Source organism: Ursus arctos, unplaced genomic scaffold, assembly GCF_023065955.2.
Source record: "Ursus arctos isolate Adak ecotype North America unplaced genomic scaffold, UrsArc2.0 scaffold_5, whole genome shotgun sequence".
Lineage (NCBI taxonomy): Eukaryota > Metazoa > Chordata > Mammalia > Carnivora > Ursidae > Ursus > Ursus arctos.
In genome coordinates, this window is record NW_026623067.1 from 36,378,761 (window position 1) to 36,392,439 (window position 13,679).

At 37.6% G+C, this 13,679-nt stretch overlaps 1 protein-coding gene across 3 annotated transcripts in view; it reads left to right on the top strand.

The window, feature by feature from the left end:
- The window catches only part of CTNNA1 (catenin alpha 1), a 300,857-nt gene that overhangs the window by 154,565 nt on the left and 132,613 nt on the right, over positions 1 to 13,679 (top strand). For all 3 annotated transcript variants that reach the window (XM_044387443.3, XM_026508084.4, XM_057307159.1), the window contains exon 3: positions 1,234 to 1,429. In XM_044387443.3, coding sequence (XP_044243378.2) covers positions 1,234 to 1,429 — 196 coding nt within the window. The remainder of the gene's footprint in view (positions 1 to 1,233; positions 1,430 to 13,679) is intronic.

Here is a 13,679-nt window from a genome sequence, read left to right on the forward strand (position 1 = left end):
AAATATTTGTATTTTGTAGATGGCTTCTTGGCATTACTTTTTTCTTGGAAGTTATAGGTTATATTTAAGAAAGATAGGCTATAAAGCCTTGACTGTTGTCTCTTTACCACGCTTGACAGACTTTTCCTTGTCTAGGATCAGTTAGCCGGTAATTTGAGGGTGTAGGTTTGGTATGTTCTGTTAAAAATATCACAGTATGATGCCATTTCATTAATTGTTAGCAGTGAGTATCACAAATACATACACACATGTATACGTGCATACATATATATTTATATATTTTAATATATATAACGTAGACGTGTGTGGTAAGACTCATGAATAATTACTTCTTGAAGCTCCTCCAGTATAGCTCTAAGCAGGTCTTTTGTGTGGCAAGCTATGCTAGTAACAAATCTGTAGTCATCTTCAACCTACAGATCATCTGGTATTATATATATTAATGATGGTTAACGGTCTGGGACTTAAAGCACCATCACAGTAGGCTACTTGGGGCAGTCCTTCCTTTCTTTGTGAAGGACCTTTACTAATGAATTGCTGACATTTGTTTGAATAAACTGTGAAGCAAAATCAGAAGAAAGTTACCTTAAAATATTTTATATAGGTTGAAAACAGTGGAAAATGTGACCTCCATGTAAAGCTAACAAGTTCGTTGTTGACCTCTGTCTGGGACTTCTTCTTTTTTTTTTTTTTTTTTAATAAAAGATTTTATTTATTTATTCGACAGAGATAGAGACAGCCAGCAAGAGAGGGAACACAAGCAGGGGGAGTGGGAGAGGAAGAAGCAGGCTCATAGCGGAGGAGCCCGATGTGGGGCTCGATCCCTTAACGCCGGGATCATGCCCTGAGCCGAAGGCAGACGCTTAACCGCTGTGCCACCCAGGCGCCCCTGTCTGGGACTTCTTGATGACATGTAGAGATGTCTAACATGTTTCTAATCAGGTTTTGATTCATAAAATGAAACTAAAACCATGCTAAGTTTGGAAAAATTAAAATATTTTTTGTCCTGTACATTGAGATAGCAAAATTATTTTGGGACTTAAATTGAGTATTGTTGTTGTATATCTTAAATATGGAGAGTGTATGTTATTTGTTAATGCTTAGTGGAATTTATAAATGTGATATTTCATTTTCTTATGAATAATTTACTATTCCTGTCTTTAAAGATGGTCATCTTTTTGTTGTTTTCATTTTAATTGACTGCAGTTTAATTTGTAAAAATGAAACTTTTAGGTCACAACTCTGGTAAACACCAATAGTAAGGGGCCCTCGAATAAGAAGAGAGGCCGTTCTAAGAAGGCCCATGTTTTGGCTGCATCTGTTGAACAAGCAACTGAGAATTTTTTGGAGAAGGGAGATAAAATTGCAAAGGAGAGTCAGTTTCTCAAGGAAGAGCTTGTGGCTGCTGTAGAAGATGTTCGAAAACAAGGTAGGTCACTATTGCTTTTTATATAGAGAGATACAGGCTTTTCTAGAAAATTAATCCTTGAAGGTGACTTTTTGTGGCCACTATTCTCATTCTTATGCCTGCCAGTTGCTCAGTAACTTTATTTATTTATTTATTTTTAAAGATTTTATTTATTTATTTGACAGAGATAGAGACAGCCAGCGAGAGAGGGAACACAAGCAGGGGGAGTGGGAGAGGAAGAAGCAGGCTCATAGCTGAGGAGCCTGATGTGGGGCTCGATCCCATAACGCTGGGATCACGCCCTGAACCGAAGGCAGACGCTTAACCGCTGTGCCACCCAGGCGCCCCTGCTCAGTAACTTTAAGTATTTATTTATTGGAGATGGATTAAGTTGTACTGGCTTCACTTTTAATCAGGAGAGACACTAACAAAGAAACATTGTATTTGGGGAATCTGAATCCACTTCTCTTGGGTATCCTGAGTAATAGTTGAGTCTTAGAAATGTTCCAACAACAGTTTAATAGGAAATAAATGGGGCAGAAGTTTACCTTTCATCCTATGTAATACCTCTTTTGCATGATACAGAGGTGATAAAATGGAAAAATGTCCAGCCATTCTGAAAATACCCTAGAAGTTGCTTCATTCTGTCAGGCTGGTATGTTAAATTAGCCATGCATACTTGAAGTGGTTTGAGTTTGAAATAAAAACAAATCTGGACTTAAAGGAATCCTGTTTTTGGGAAACTCAGAATTAATAAAAAGTGGAATTGTAACCCACAGCTTGGCAATAGTGCCTGTTAGAAAAACTCGTTACTGTGACGCTGTAGGTATGATGAGAAGACTTTATATGTGGAACATTAAATTCTTGAAACTTGCTGTTTTGTGTTAAACTTCTGGTTCAGCAGGAGACAAACAAAGACAGTTTTTTATGAAGCTATTAGATATCAGGTAAGGTGAACTGAGCTCTTACTCTGTACAGTTGCTTTACTGACCTTTGGGAGACCCTCCCTGGATCTCTCATGGCTGATAGTAATGTGCATAATTCATTGGAGTCTTATGTCACATTCATCCCTATGACAGTACCCAAAAAAGGGGCAGTGCATTAAATGGACATGCTATCTCCAGTTGTTCTGAATTTGTGAACTAAGAACCTTGAATGGTAAACATTTTTCTTAATTTTCAGACTGAAGATAAATGTTTCTAATATTGTAAATGATGACATTTAAATTCCATATTACTAACTGTAATATGGGTGGATGTAATTGTTATCTTGGGCTGTCATAACGTAAATTACTATAAACTTGGTGGCTTAGAACAACAGGAATTTATTATTCTCTCACAGTTCTGGAGGCCAGATATCTGAAATCAAGGTGTCAGCAGGATTGATTTCTTTCTTGGGGGATCAGTGGAAGAATCTGTTGCATGTTCTCTCCTAGCTTCTTGTGTTTGCCAGCAGTCCTTGGCATTCCTTGGCTTGTAGACTTGTTATGCCAGTCTCTTCTTTCGTTGTCTCGTCACATGGCATTGTCCCTATGTGTCTCTGTGTACAAGTTTCCTCTTACAAGCATATCAAGCTTTGAATTAGGGTTCTCCCTGAATCCAGTATGACCTCATCTTTACTTGATTATGTCTACAAAGACCCTATTTGCATATAAGGCCACATTCATAGGATCTGGGTGGGTATGAGTTTTGGAGGATGTTAATCAGCCCATTAGAGTGGGCTTTGAATAAATTTATTTTAAAGCAGTTAAATTGTCCAGTTCAGGACAGTTTTGAGCTTCTTGTTAAGGAAATCAGAATGGCTCTTACTTCATTGTCCCCTGAGAAAGTTTCCTCCCAGGCTTTTTTGCCTCAAAATAATAGCACCTGATGAATTTCACCAATTGTTCCTTGAGTCTAGTAACCAAGACATTTATTTTGAAAATACATTTAATTGTTGCAGGTAACTTTTAATTTCACTCTATATATGTTCCTTGTTTCGGAAATTTCTCTGATGCAAATTTGTGGCCATCATGGTATAATACATGCACCTCCCTCCCCCCCCAACCCCCCCAGTTTTGAATGCATATCTAAATTTCTGTTTTCTTGTTTTTATTTGTATCTGAGAAAATCTTTTATGTGGCTCTGAATCATAAGTACTTGTCTGTCCTAGTCCAGCTTTGCAATTATTTATGATCATGATCTATTCACCATAATTTGCCTTCTCTCCTTGCTTTTTCTCTTTGGGGAAAAAAAAAAAAGCTGAAACAAAAATATAACTGCCTCCCATCATCATTACTGCATCAGATATGAAAATCTGAAGTGCCTTGCTTTTTTTTCTGTTGGCTTACTTTTTTTTTTTTTTTTTGAGAATCTTAACAAGTGGTGATGAAACCTCTCTCCTCTCATAAATAGAACAAAGTACATGTTATGAAAATGGTTAAGTGCATATTCTTTAATCAACCAAGCCTTGTTGGTTATGTTGCTGAAGCTGTTTACTCATCATTTAAAACCCTGTAGTGACATTAATATGTTTGCAGATTCTTTGACATCCCTCCCTTAAAAAATGGGAGCCTGACTTAAAGACTGTCACTTCTATAAAGAATAGAATATGGTAGAAGAGATTATCTACTTTCAAAGCAAAGTCATAAAGAGAGTATAGTGTCTGCCTGGCTCTTCCTCGTGGATTATTCACTTCGGGGGAAGCTGTCAGGACCAGTTTGCCAGGCTTCTGAGTAAGCCACCTTAGAAGCAGATCCTCCAGTTCCAGTCAGTTTTAAAAGATGGCAGCCCTAACCAACTCCAAATTCCTGACCCACAGAAGACTTGGGAGATAGTAAATGTTTATTTTAAGCTACCAAATTTTGGGGGAATTTGTTAGGCAGCAAAAGATAATTAGTACAGACACCTTTCCTAGCCCTGGCTTCAGTGGTCCTGAGCACTCATGTGAAACTCCGACCTAAGTGCTCTGAATGTTACTGGTATGTAAAACACAGGCTAATTACGATTTACCTAGAGCTCCACGGTGGATTGACTTATAAAATAGAGTTAGAATTCTTTGCATTTCGAGATTGTTGCTTATCCACTGGGACACTTCATTGTTAAAGGTATAAGATTTCTCTGTTCTGAATCAATGTGAAGTATTTCTGTTTAGTACATGTTTGCAATGTTTTTTTTTTTTTTGTAAAGGGCCAAGTAGTAAATATTTTAGATTTTACTGGTTTTAAGGTCTCTGTTTACACTATTCAGTTCTATAGTCGTGTTGGGAAAGCGGCTATAGGTTATGTATAAACAAATGGGCGTGGCTGTGTTCCAATAGAACTTATTTATAAACCAGATGGTGGGCCAGATTTGACCCATAGGCTCTGGTTAGCTGACCTCAGATAAGGGTTTTCACAGAGTTAAAGATAGGAGCTTACTGTTTTCAAGAAACAATTTATGTATATATTTAAAATACTTTGAGCTGAAAGTTAAACTTTTTATATTTTTGAGTTTGTACAAGTGCTGTGCTTTCTGTGCAATCATTAATAAAGAGACTTAAATGTATACAGTTTTTCAGCATAACTTAATTTTCTTTTTGTATTTGTCCCTGATTACATGAATAATAAACACAAATATTTGTGAGTATGTTAAAACCTTACCATACTAACACCGTCAGTAGGTAGAACATTCATATGCTTATACAGGGCCACTTTACCCAAGGCCAATGCAGTGGACATGTGAGCCTCCTGTGGTAGATGGGAGCCAATTACCAATTGCATGCCATCCAAATTCTTGTGACCTAGGAGTTTCATTTTACTGCCAATCACCTCTAACTAATTGTTGAGTAACTACTTACCTTATCTGGGCTGAGACACATGCATGCCTCTTAGGTGTGCTCTTTTTGGTGGGGGACTCTTTCCACCCCTACACCCCCTACCCTGATTAGGTCATTCTTACCTTATACTTTTTCTTCCTAGCTCTTATCACAGTGGTAATTAGATAATTGGTTATCTTCCTCTCTCCAGGCTCCAGTAGGACAGGTTCTGTGCTGGTTTGGTGACCATTCTCTCCTGCTCCTGTCATGGTGCCTGATCCGTGATAGGCACTTAATTGTTTAGAGAGGATAGTTGACTATATTCTCCAAGAAGTGTGTGAGAAAAGGCTCTTGTCTCAAAAATTACAATGAGTTTTCCTTCCCAGTGCCAAATGTAAATACAGGGTAGGGTTGGAGAGTCTTAAAAAAATTGAGATACAATTCATATAACATAAAATTCACCCCTTTAAAGTATATACATCAGTTGTTTTAGTATATTCACGGAGTGGTGCAGCTGTCACCATTCTCTCATTCCAGAATGTTTTCATCTCCCCAAAAGGAAATCTTGTGTGTGTGTGTGTGTGTGTGTGTGTGTATATACATACATATATATACACATGTATATACACATATATAATAGTACGTACAAAGTATCAGTGTATTTTATGAATCCTTGAATAGTGTTCTGATGAGAAAAAGAGGGTTCTTAGCTGGGTAGGGGACATCCAAGGGACAGAGATGGAAAGATGTAAATGAAACTTGTTTGAAAAAGGGCAAACATTAAAAAAAGAGGACCAGTGATGGTAGGTTGGAAGTAGAGTGATGAGGAATAGTTTCTACTAGAACAGAGTTTTAAAAAATCCTATAGTTATATTTCACAGTTGGATCTCAAAGACCAAGATCAGAGACTTGCTGTTGCATCATGGACATTTCTGGGTGGTTGAAGGAGAAGACCCAAAGAAGCTGAGGTACACCTTTGTGTAGTCCTGCACTGCTTCTAATGGTAATGTGCTCAGCAAAGGGGCCAAAGAGATAGATGATTGGTGTACTGGACATTAGCATATTTCCTGGGAAAAAATCTTGTATCCGAGAAACCACAGTGGGGAAAGGGCTGGGTGACTGTGTGGTCTCTGACCAAGAGAGACTGTCTGCTAGCAGATAGGAAGCTTTTTTTCCTGTTTGTCCCAGAGCTTTTAAGCAGGACAGTTGGACATGTAAAGTAAATTAATAGCATGAATGGGAGAGTAAGCATGGGATTGGAAAAGCTTCCTGAAGGTACGGTGGATCATGAAAGTTGAAGGGAGGGAGAGGAAAAGTCATCTAGTTAAGAAATTCGTCTAGTTAGGGGCGCCTGGGTGGCACAGCGGTTAAGCGTCTGCCTTCGGCTCAGGGCGTGATCCCGGCGTTGTCGGATCGAGCCCCATGTCAGGCTCTTCCGCCATGAGCCTGCTTCTTCCTCTCCCGCTCCCCCTGCTTGTGTTTCCTCTCTCGCTGGCTGTCTCTATCTCTGTTGAATAAATAAATAAAATCTTTAAAAAAAAAAAAAAAAAAGAAATTCGTCTAGTTAGGAAAACAGACTATGCTTGATGTGCATGGGGGAATAGTTAGGGCCTAGCTTGGAGAGGGGTGCTGGGAGGAAAGGTCAGAGGGAAAGAGGTTGGAGCAGGATTTTAGAGGATAGTTTGGAATGCCAGGTGAAGGAGAATTCTCAGGGAAATGATAGGGAATCAGGACTCCAGGGTTGGACTAGGTCTTGAGGTTCAGGTTTCCCTGTACTTGAATTTATCTAATGACACAGGACTTGCTAACCTCTGGAAGGCAGCTTTTCCCAGCATTGCTTTATGTTTATTTTTAAAGCTCTTTTTCTTCTTAAATTAAACTAAACTATGTCTCGTTAACCTTCTTCCTGTTTTAAGAAGTTCTGCCATCTGGGTGACACGAAATAGGAAGAGTGGTGTTTTGGGGAGATGTATCTCTCAGCTGTGTGCAGGAAGAGTTAAATGGGTTGGGAGAGAGCCTGGAGGCAGGACCAATAGTCAGGAGACCCTCAGAGTGGTGAGGGGTGAGATGGAGCTGTTAAGGAAGGACCACTGTAATAGTGGGAAAGGAAGAATGGGCCAGTTGTTATGCAGATTAACTGCCAGTTTGGCCTGAGCGGATGGCTGATCTTTTTTATAGATAAAAATGAGGGGCCTGGTGTGTGAAAAATTGTAATAATTTATTTTCCTGTAAGTTGATTCATTTAGGGTATGTGTTAAGGCTGTGTGTGCTCCTAAAAACTCCAGGGGAATTACCTAGTATTAGTGTATTCTCCTCAGTTTAGAGCCATTAAGATTTTGCTGTACCAATTTTCAGTCAAGTCAGAAAAATTCTATTACATTGTTTGCTTTAGTGTTTGTTTACACTAATAAAAAGTCACTCAGATGAATTTTCTTTTCTTTTTTTTTTTTTTTTTAAGATTTTATTTATTTATTTGACAGAGAGAGAGACAACCAGCGAGAGAGGGAACACAAGCAGGGGGAGTGGGAGAGGAAGAAGCAGGCTCCCAGCCGAGGAGCCTGACGTGGGGCTCGATCCCAGAACACCGGGATCACGCCCTGAGCCGAAGGCAGACGCTTAACGACTGCGCCACCCAGGCGCCCCTGAATTTTATTTTCTTAACTTTTAATTCTGAATCACAGGAATTTTCAAAGGTAGCACAGAGTGGTTCATTCATTGAATTTCCCCCAGTGGTTTTATCTTATGGAAGTATGGTACAGTTTAAACACCTGGAAATTGACATTGGCACAATATCTGTGTATAACTCTCTGGTTTTATCACTTGTGTACCCTGTGCAGCCACCCCTGCAATCAAGATACAGAACTGTTCTGTCACCATCACCATAATAAAGTTCTCCCTCATGCTTAACCCGGTACAGTCACACCCATTTAGATTAAAGTCCCCAACATCCTTGGCACTTATCTATCTCCATGTCTAAGTTTGTCATTTCAAGAACATTGTATGAATGGAATCAGACAGTATATGACCTTTTGAGATTGGCTTTTTTTAGTCAACATGATGCCCTTGAGAGCCTTTCAAGTTTGTATATCAATAGTTAGTAACTTTTTGTTGTTAGGTAGTCTGTGAATACTCCATGGTGTGGAGATAGCTTGTCTTTTCATCCTATTAACAGGTGTTTCGCATAGTAAAAGTCTTTAATTTGAGAAAGTCCAATTTATTGACCCCCTTCATTTATTGTGCTTTTGGTGTCGTAGGAATTCTTCGCCAGGGTTTAGCTCATGAGGATTTTTCTCCTGTTTTCTTTTAAAAGTTTTTTAGTTTTATGTTTTACATTTAAATCTATGACTCATTTTGGGTTCATTTCTGTATAACATATGAAGTTTGGGATGAGTTCATTCCCTACCCCCACCCCATGGACACCTAGTTGCCCCAGTACCATTTGTTGGAAAGACTCTGTTTTCTCCATTGAATTGCTTTTGCACCCTTGTTAAAAATTGGTCAGCTGTGCTTCTGTGGGATTATTTCTGGGTTCTTTATTTTGTTCCATTGATCACTGTGTCTTTCCTTTGCCAGTACCCACATGGTCTTTATTGCTATAACTGTAGGAGTCTCAGAATTGGATAGAATGATTCCTCCTACTTAATATTTTTCTGAATTGTTAGTCTCTTTTGTTTTTCCATATAAATTTTAGATAAGCTTATCTGTATCTACAAAAAAAATCTGTGATTTTGATAGATTATATTAAGTCTGTAATTAATTGGGGGAGAATTTATATTTTTAGTGTACTGAATCATCTAATCCATGACAAAAATGTTTGTTTAGATCTTTTTTTGATTTCTTTCGTCAGTGTTTACATATAAGTCCTCTACTTGTTATTTTAGATTTACACTATTTCATTTTTTGAATGATTATAAATAGTATTTTATATTTATGTAGCTTTGTGTTTCCTTTCAAGTCCTTGACTAAATGCATATGCATTTTACCCTAGTTTTAATTCTAGCTTTGATAGCATTTTATTGTCTTGTAAAAAATTTTACATTGATTATAGGCATTTTTAAATTTAGTATGACCTTGGAATTTATAATGTTAAAAATTTTTTTTATTGCATAATTTCCCTGTTGGACTTAAAAGTCATTTTTACGTTTTTGATATAAATAATGCTCAAGTTGTGAAATGTACAGTGTCCCCCCCCCGTCCCTTTTTAAAAATTGTATCATTAAGATACATCTCCAGGAATAGAAATACAGGGGCATAGATCTTTTTTTTACAAATTAAAGTATAATTATATACAACAAAGTACACAAATCAGTATACCGTTTGATGAAGTTTTACGTATGCATATACCCGTGTATCTACCATTTCCTCAGGTACAAACACAGGTTGTAGGGCTTTCTCCAGTAGGGTTATATCTTAGGTTGCTGATGTTCATATAACCTCACTAATTACAAGTGACAAAAATACATTCAGTTCAGAGTTGTTAAAGCAAAAAGGGAGTTTATGGGCCTTCGTAATTGGGAATTCCAGGAGTAGATTTTGAGTTCAGGGATAGTTAGCTGTGAGTGACTCAAAGGATGTAAGGCTTTCTTCATCACTTGACTCCATTTATTTCACTTTCTTTCCCTCCCTCCCTTCCTCCCTTCTTTCCTTATTTGAGTAGTTGACACACGATGTTACATTACTTTCAGATACACAACATAGTGATAGGACAAGTTTATACATTATGCTGTGTTGATCACAGGTATAGCTACCACCTGTCACCATGTATTGCTGTTAAAAAATTGACTGTATTCCTTACACTGTGCCTTTTATTCCTGTGACTTTTTAAATTTCATAACTGGTAGCCTGTATCTTCCACTCCCCTTCACTTATTTTGCCTGTTGGCCCCATCCGTTTCCCCTGTGGCATCTGTCAGTTCTCTATAGGTCTGATTCTGTTTTTTGTTCATTCTTTTTTTTTTTTAAGATTCAACATATGAGTGAAATCATAAGGTATTTGTCCTTCTCAGTCTGACTTATTTCACTTAATACCCTCTAAGTCCATCCATGTTGTTGCAAATGGCACGATCTCATCCCCTTTTTTATGGCTACATAATATTTCATTGAGCTTACCTCTCTTTTCATATGTATATGTTGGACAAGATGTCCACCTGTAGTTTGAGGTGGTCATCCTGGTTTTGTTATCCTAGCAGAAAAAGAACTTATCTTCCTCCACCTCTGTATTTTAGTCATAGAGGGGACTGGTTAGTTTTGCTTGGGTCATGCTCAGCACTGAACCAGTTTCTAGCCAGCCTGGATCAGATGTTCACCCTAGGACATGAGGAATGGAGGAGAGTTCTCCAAAGGAGTAAGGGTATAATAAAAGTATTGAGTCGAAGCAAATTATCCTTTTTGACAAGTAGTAGGTTAGTCTATTAACATTGTTTGCTATTTTTATAGATGTAAAATGCTACTTCCTTTAAAAAAATGTGCTTTATTTTGTTCCCACGAACAACATTGATGTTGGCCATTCTTCATGGTGCTTGTAGAGACCCTAGGGCAGTGGTAGGTATCTGTAAACCTTCATCCTACTTTGTTGATTGGTTGAATCCTGGTTATTCTTCTTATCAATTGGAATTTTACCACATTCTCAACGATTGAGATATATCTTATTGGGCTGCAGGTACGCAGGGGGAAGGGCAGTGGGAGAGGGAGAGAGAGTCTTAAAGGAGACTCTGAGCTGGCCATGGACCCTGATGACCCTGAGTTCATGAGATCATGACCTGAGCAGAAACCAAGAGTCAGGTGCTTAACCGACTATGCCACCCAGGCGCCCCTTGAGAAAACATTTAATAGTGAAACCAGATAACCCTTCATCTCAAATGGCTGGAAAGTGAAAAGAGGGTAAATTCTTTTAGTGAATATTCTTGTCCAGTAAATAGAAAGCAAATAAATACTTTAAAGTTTGGCCTGTAGTTTCCCCTTTTTCACATTTATTTATGTTTAGGCAGTATTTAAGATTTCTTTGGAGGCTTTTCTTTTCAAGTTCTGGCTTTTCGATTGGTATTCCATTTCAGGTAAGCTTTGATGGTAGTGCAAGTGCATTGTCCTTGAGTGGAAGTAGGACTTCATCTTATTCAGAGCAATCAATGTTGTTCAATACTAAGTCTCAATCGTTACAAGAACCATCTTTTCTGTAGAAAGTGTCTTGTCAGTTTCAGAGCAAAAAAAACCAGTATTTATTGGTCAACTAAAACAATAGAGCTAAAACTATTGAGTTTGCTAGCACCTGCGTGATCTTAGTAGCTATAGTTGATTGGTGAGCATACTCTTTAATGGTCTTGTTACACAGATATTTTCTTTGCTTTTCTACATGTTGAAAGCACGGAATTACCCAATCAGATAAAACTGATGGTCTCTTCGGGCATTGTCATAAAGAAGGGATAGGCAGTGATTGAAATTAAGAGACATTCTCTTACTTTTTTATTTTAAATTTCTTAAGAGACATTCTTTTATTTATCTCAGTAATTGTGTGGTAAAATTGAGGACATAGATGCCATTTTCCTGGGTACAGCTTGAATCATTCGTGTATAAGGAGAAAAATAAATATACACATATATGGAGAGGTATTTGTGCACACGTATATGTGTATTTGTATATATATCTGTGTGTATGTATATATATACACACACATACACACACATATACATATATTTAACATTGTGGAACATGGCAAGGCAATTTTAAGGAAAATAATGATGTATTTTATCCTTGACAAAAGGATATTGAGCACAAGATGTCAGGTTCTTGAGGCGTAATTTTCTCCCTGGCAACTGTCTAGAGTCAGATTGAAGGAGGTGAAAATTGGTCTCCTGTCCAGTGCAGATGTTGAACAGCCTCAGACTGATGTACCCACATCTAATATAGGCAACTTGGAAGATAGATGTTAAAAGGAAGTTGTGATCAGGACAAAGCAACTGTCAGTGACTTTTTGGGTAGGGTTTGAGAGGTAGACAGGAGACAGTGGAATCTGGGTTTGGGAAGTTCATGATGTGAAGACTTGAAACATAGCTTTGTGTGGGTATGTGAGAGATTGCATTTTAATTTGGTCTTGTTAGTGTGATTTTAATCAGGTTGGAATCATGAACTTGATCTTATATATGGGCTGTCTGATTTTTCAGAGGAGAAAATTGACAAACAAGTATTCCTACCCTGGAACGTTGAGTATGGGTTTAAAAAATATTTAACATTTTGAAAAAGATGAAAGTTAATTAGATTTTTAGATTAGTGTGATCATTTTCTTCATTAAAGCTACCAAGAAATCAGCTTATTTTTCTTATACTCTTGCTTTGACTTCTGGCTTCTTACTGTTATCCTGACTTTTCCCCTTGCCATCTTGGTATATTTTTCATCCTGTGTTCTCCTGTTATTGTTGTGAATATCTCTTTTCATATGATCCCCTGATGGCTGGGTCTGTTTTTGGAAGTGCTCCCATCCCAGTTCCTTCCCTTCCCATGTTCCTGTGGACTGTGATTAATTTAAAACTTGTTCAGTATTGACCCCCATTCCTCCACTCCCACCATTTAATTTATTTTCTTTTGCTCTTCATTTAATTTGAGCAGGAAAGATGAAATATAAATTCCAAAAAAATCATTAACTGGTTGTCATCTGGGTGTTTTATGTCTTAAAGTTGTCTTTCTGACTTAAACTGTAAGTCTTTAGGGTGGAGGCTGTATTTTCTTTGACTTGGGATGTGTCAAGCATGCTGTCTGCTTCTGGATCACTACCCTTATGTGAGCATATGCTGCTTTGCAGAGACTTGGTTTCTGGTGTAGCCAGCTTGAAAGTGAGGAAAGGAGAAAGAAGTTATTAAATTCTAATGTTTCCTTTCATTTTGAAATTGTTCCTCTTTTTTTTTTTTTTAAATTCTGTCTCGTTAAACGTTTAATGAATAACACTAACCAACACAATAATACTTTTAAGTTACAGTGGGTAATAGTATTGCCTTAATATATTTGTACAGTGTAGCTGAGGAAGTTATCTTAGGTATTAAAATTTTGACTTTGGCATGACTTCAACCATGATGTTGCAGTAACGTGGTTTCTACTAGTTAATTTCTTAAGAAAGTGATTCCAAGTTGAAATGCATGTTATGCATTTATTTGAATGTGTAATCAGGAAGTAAGTGCCTCTCTTTGAAGTGTTTCTGAATAGCAGCAGGGCACACTTGAATTAGTAAGGAAAATGAGAACATGAATATGTGTGGTACTCTATTTTAACTTTTTTTAAAAATCCATTTTGTCGCCTGGAAAAAGTAGAAATTTCAAAGCTCCTTTCGTTATCCCCAGGGGATGAGAAAGGGCGAGTAGGTTGAGAGGTTTTTTGGACACTCTCTGAGCTGATTAAGAGGGGCTTATAGTAGTTATATAACATGATATTAAATGTTTATTTCCTGGGTTGATCCTCAAAAGATGAACAGTTTTGTAGATTAAAAATGGCCCCCCAGGAAAGTTCTATTAAAGC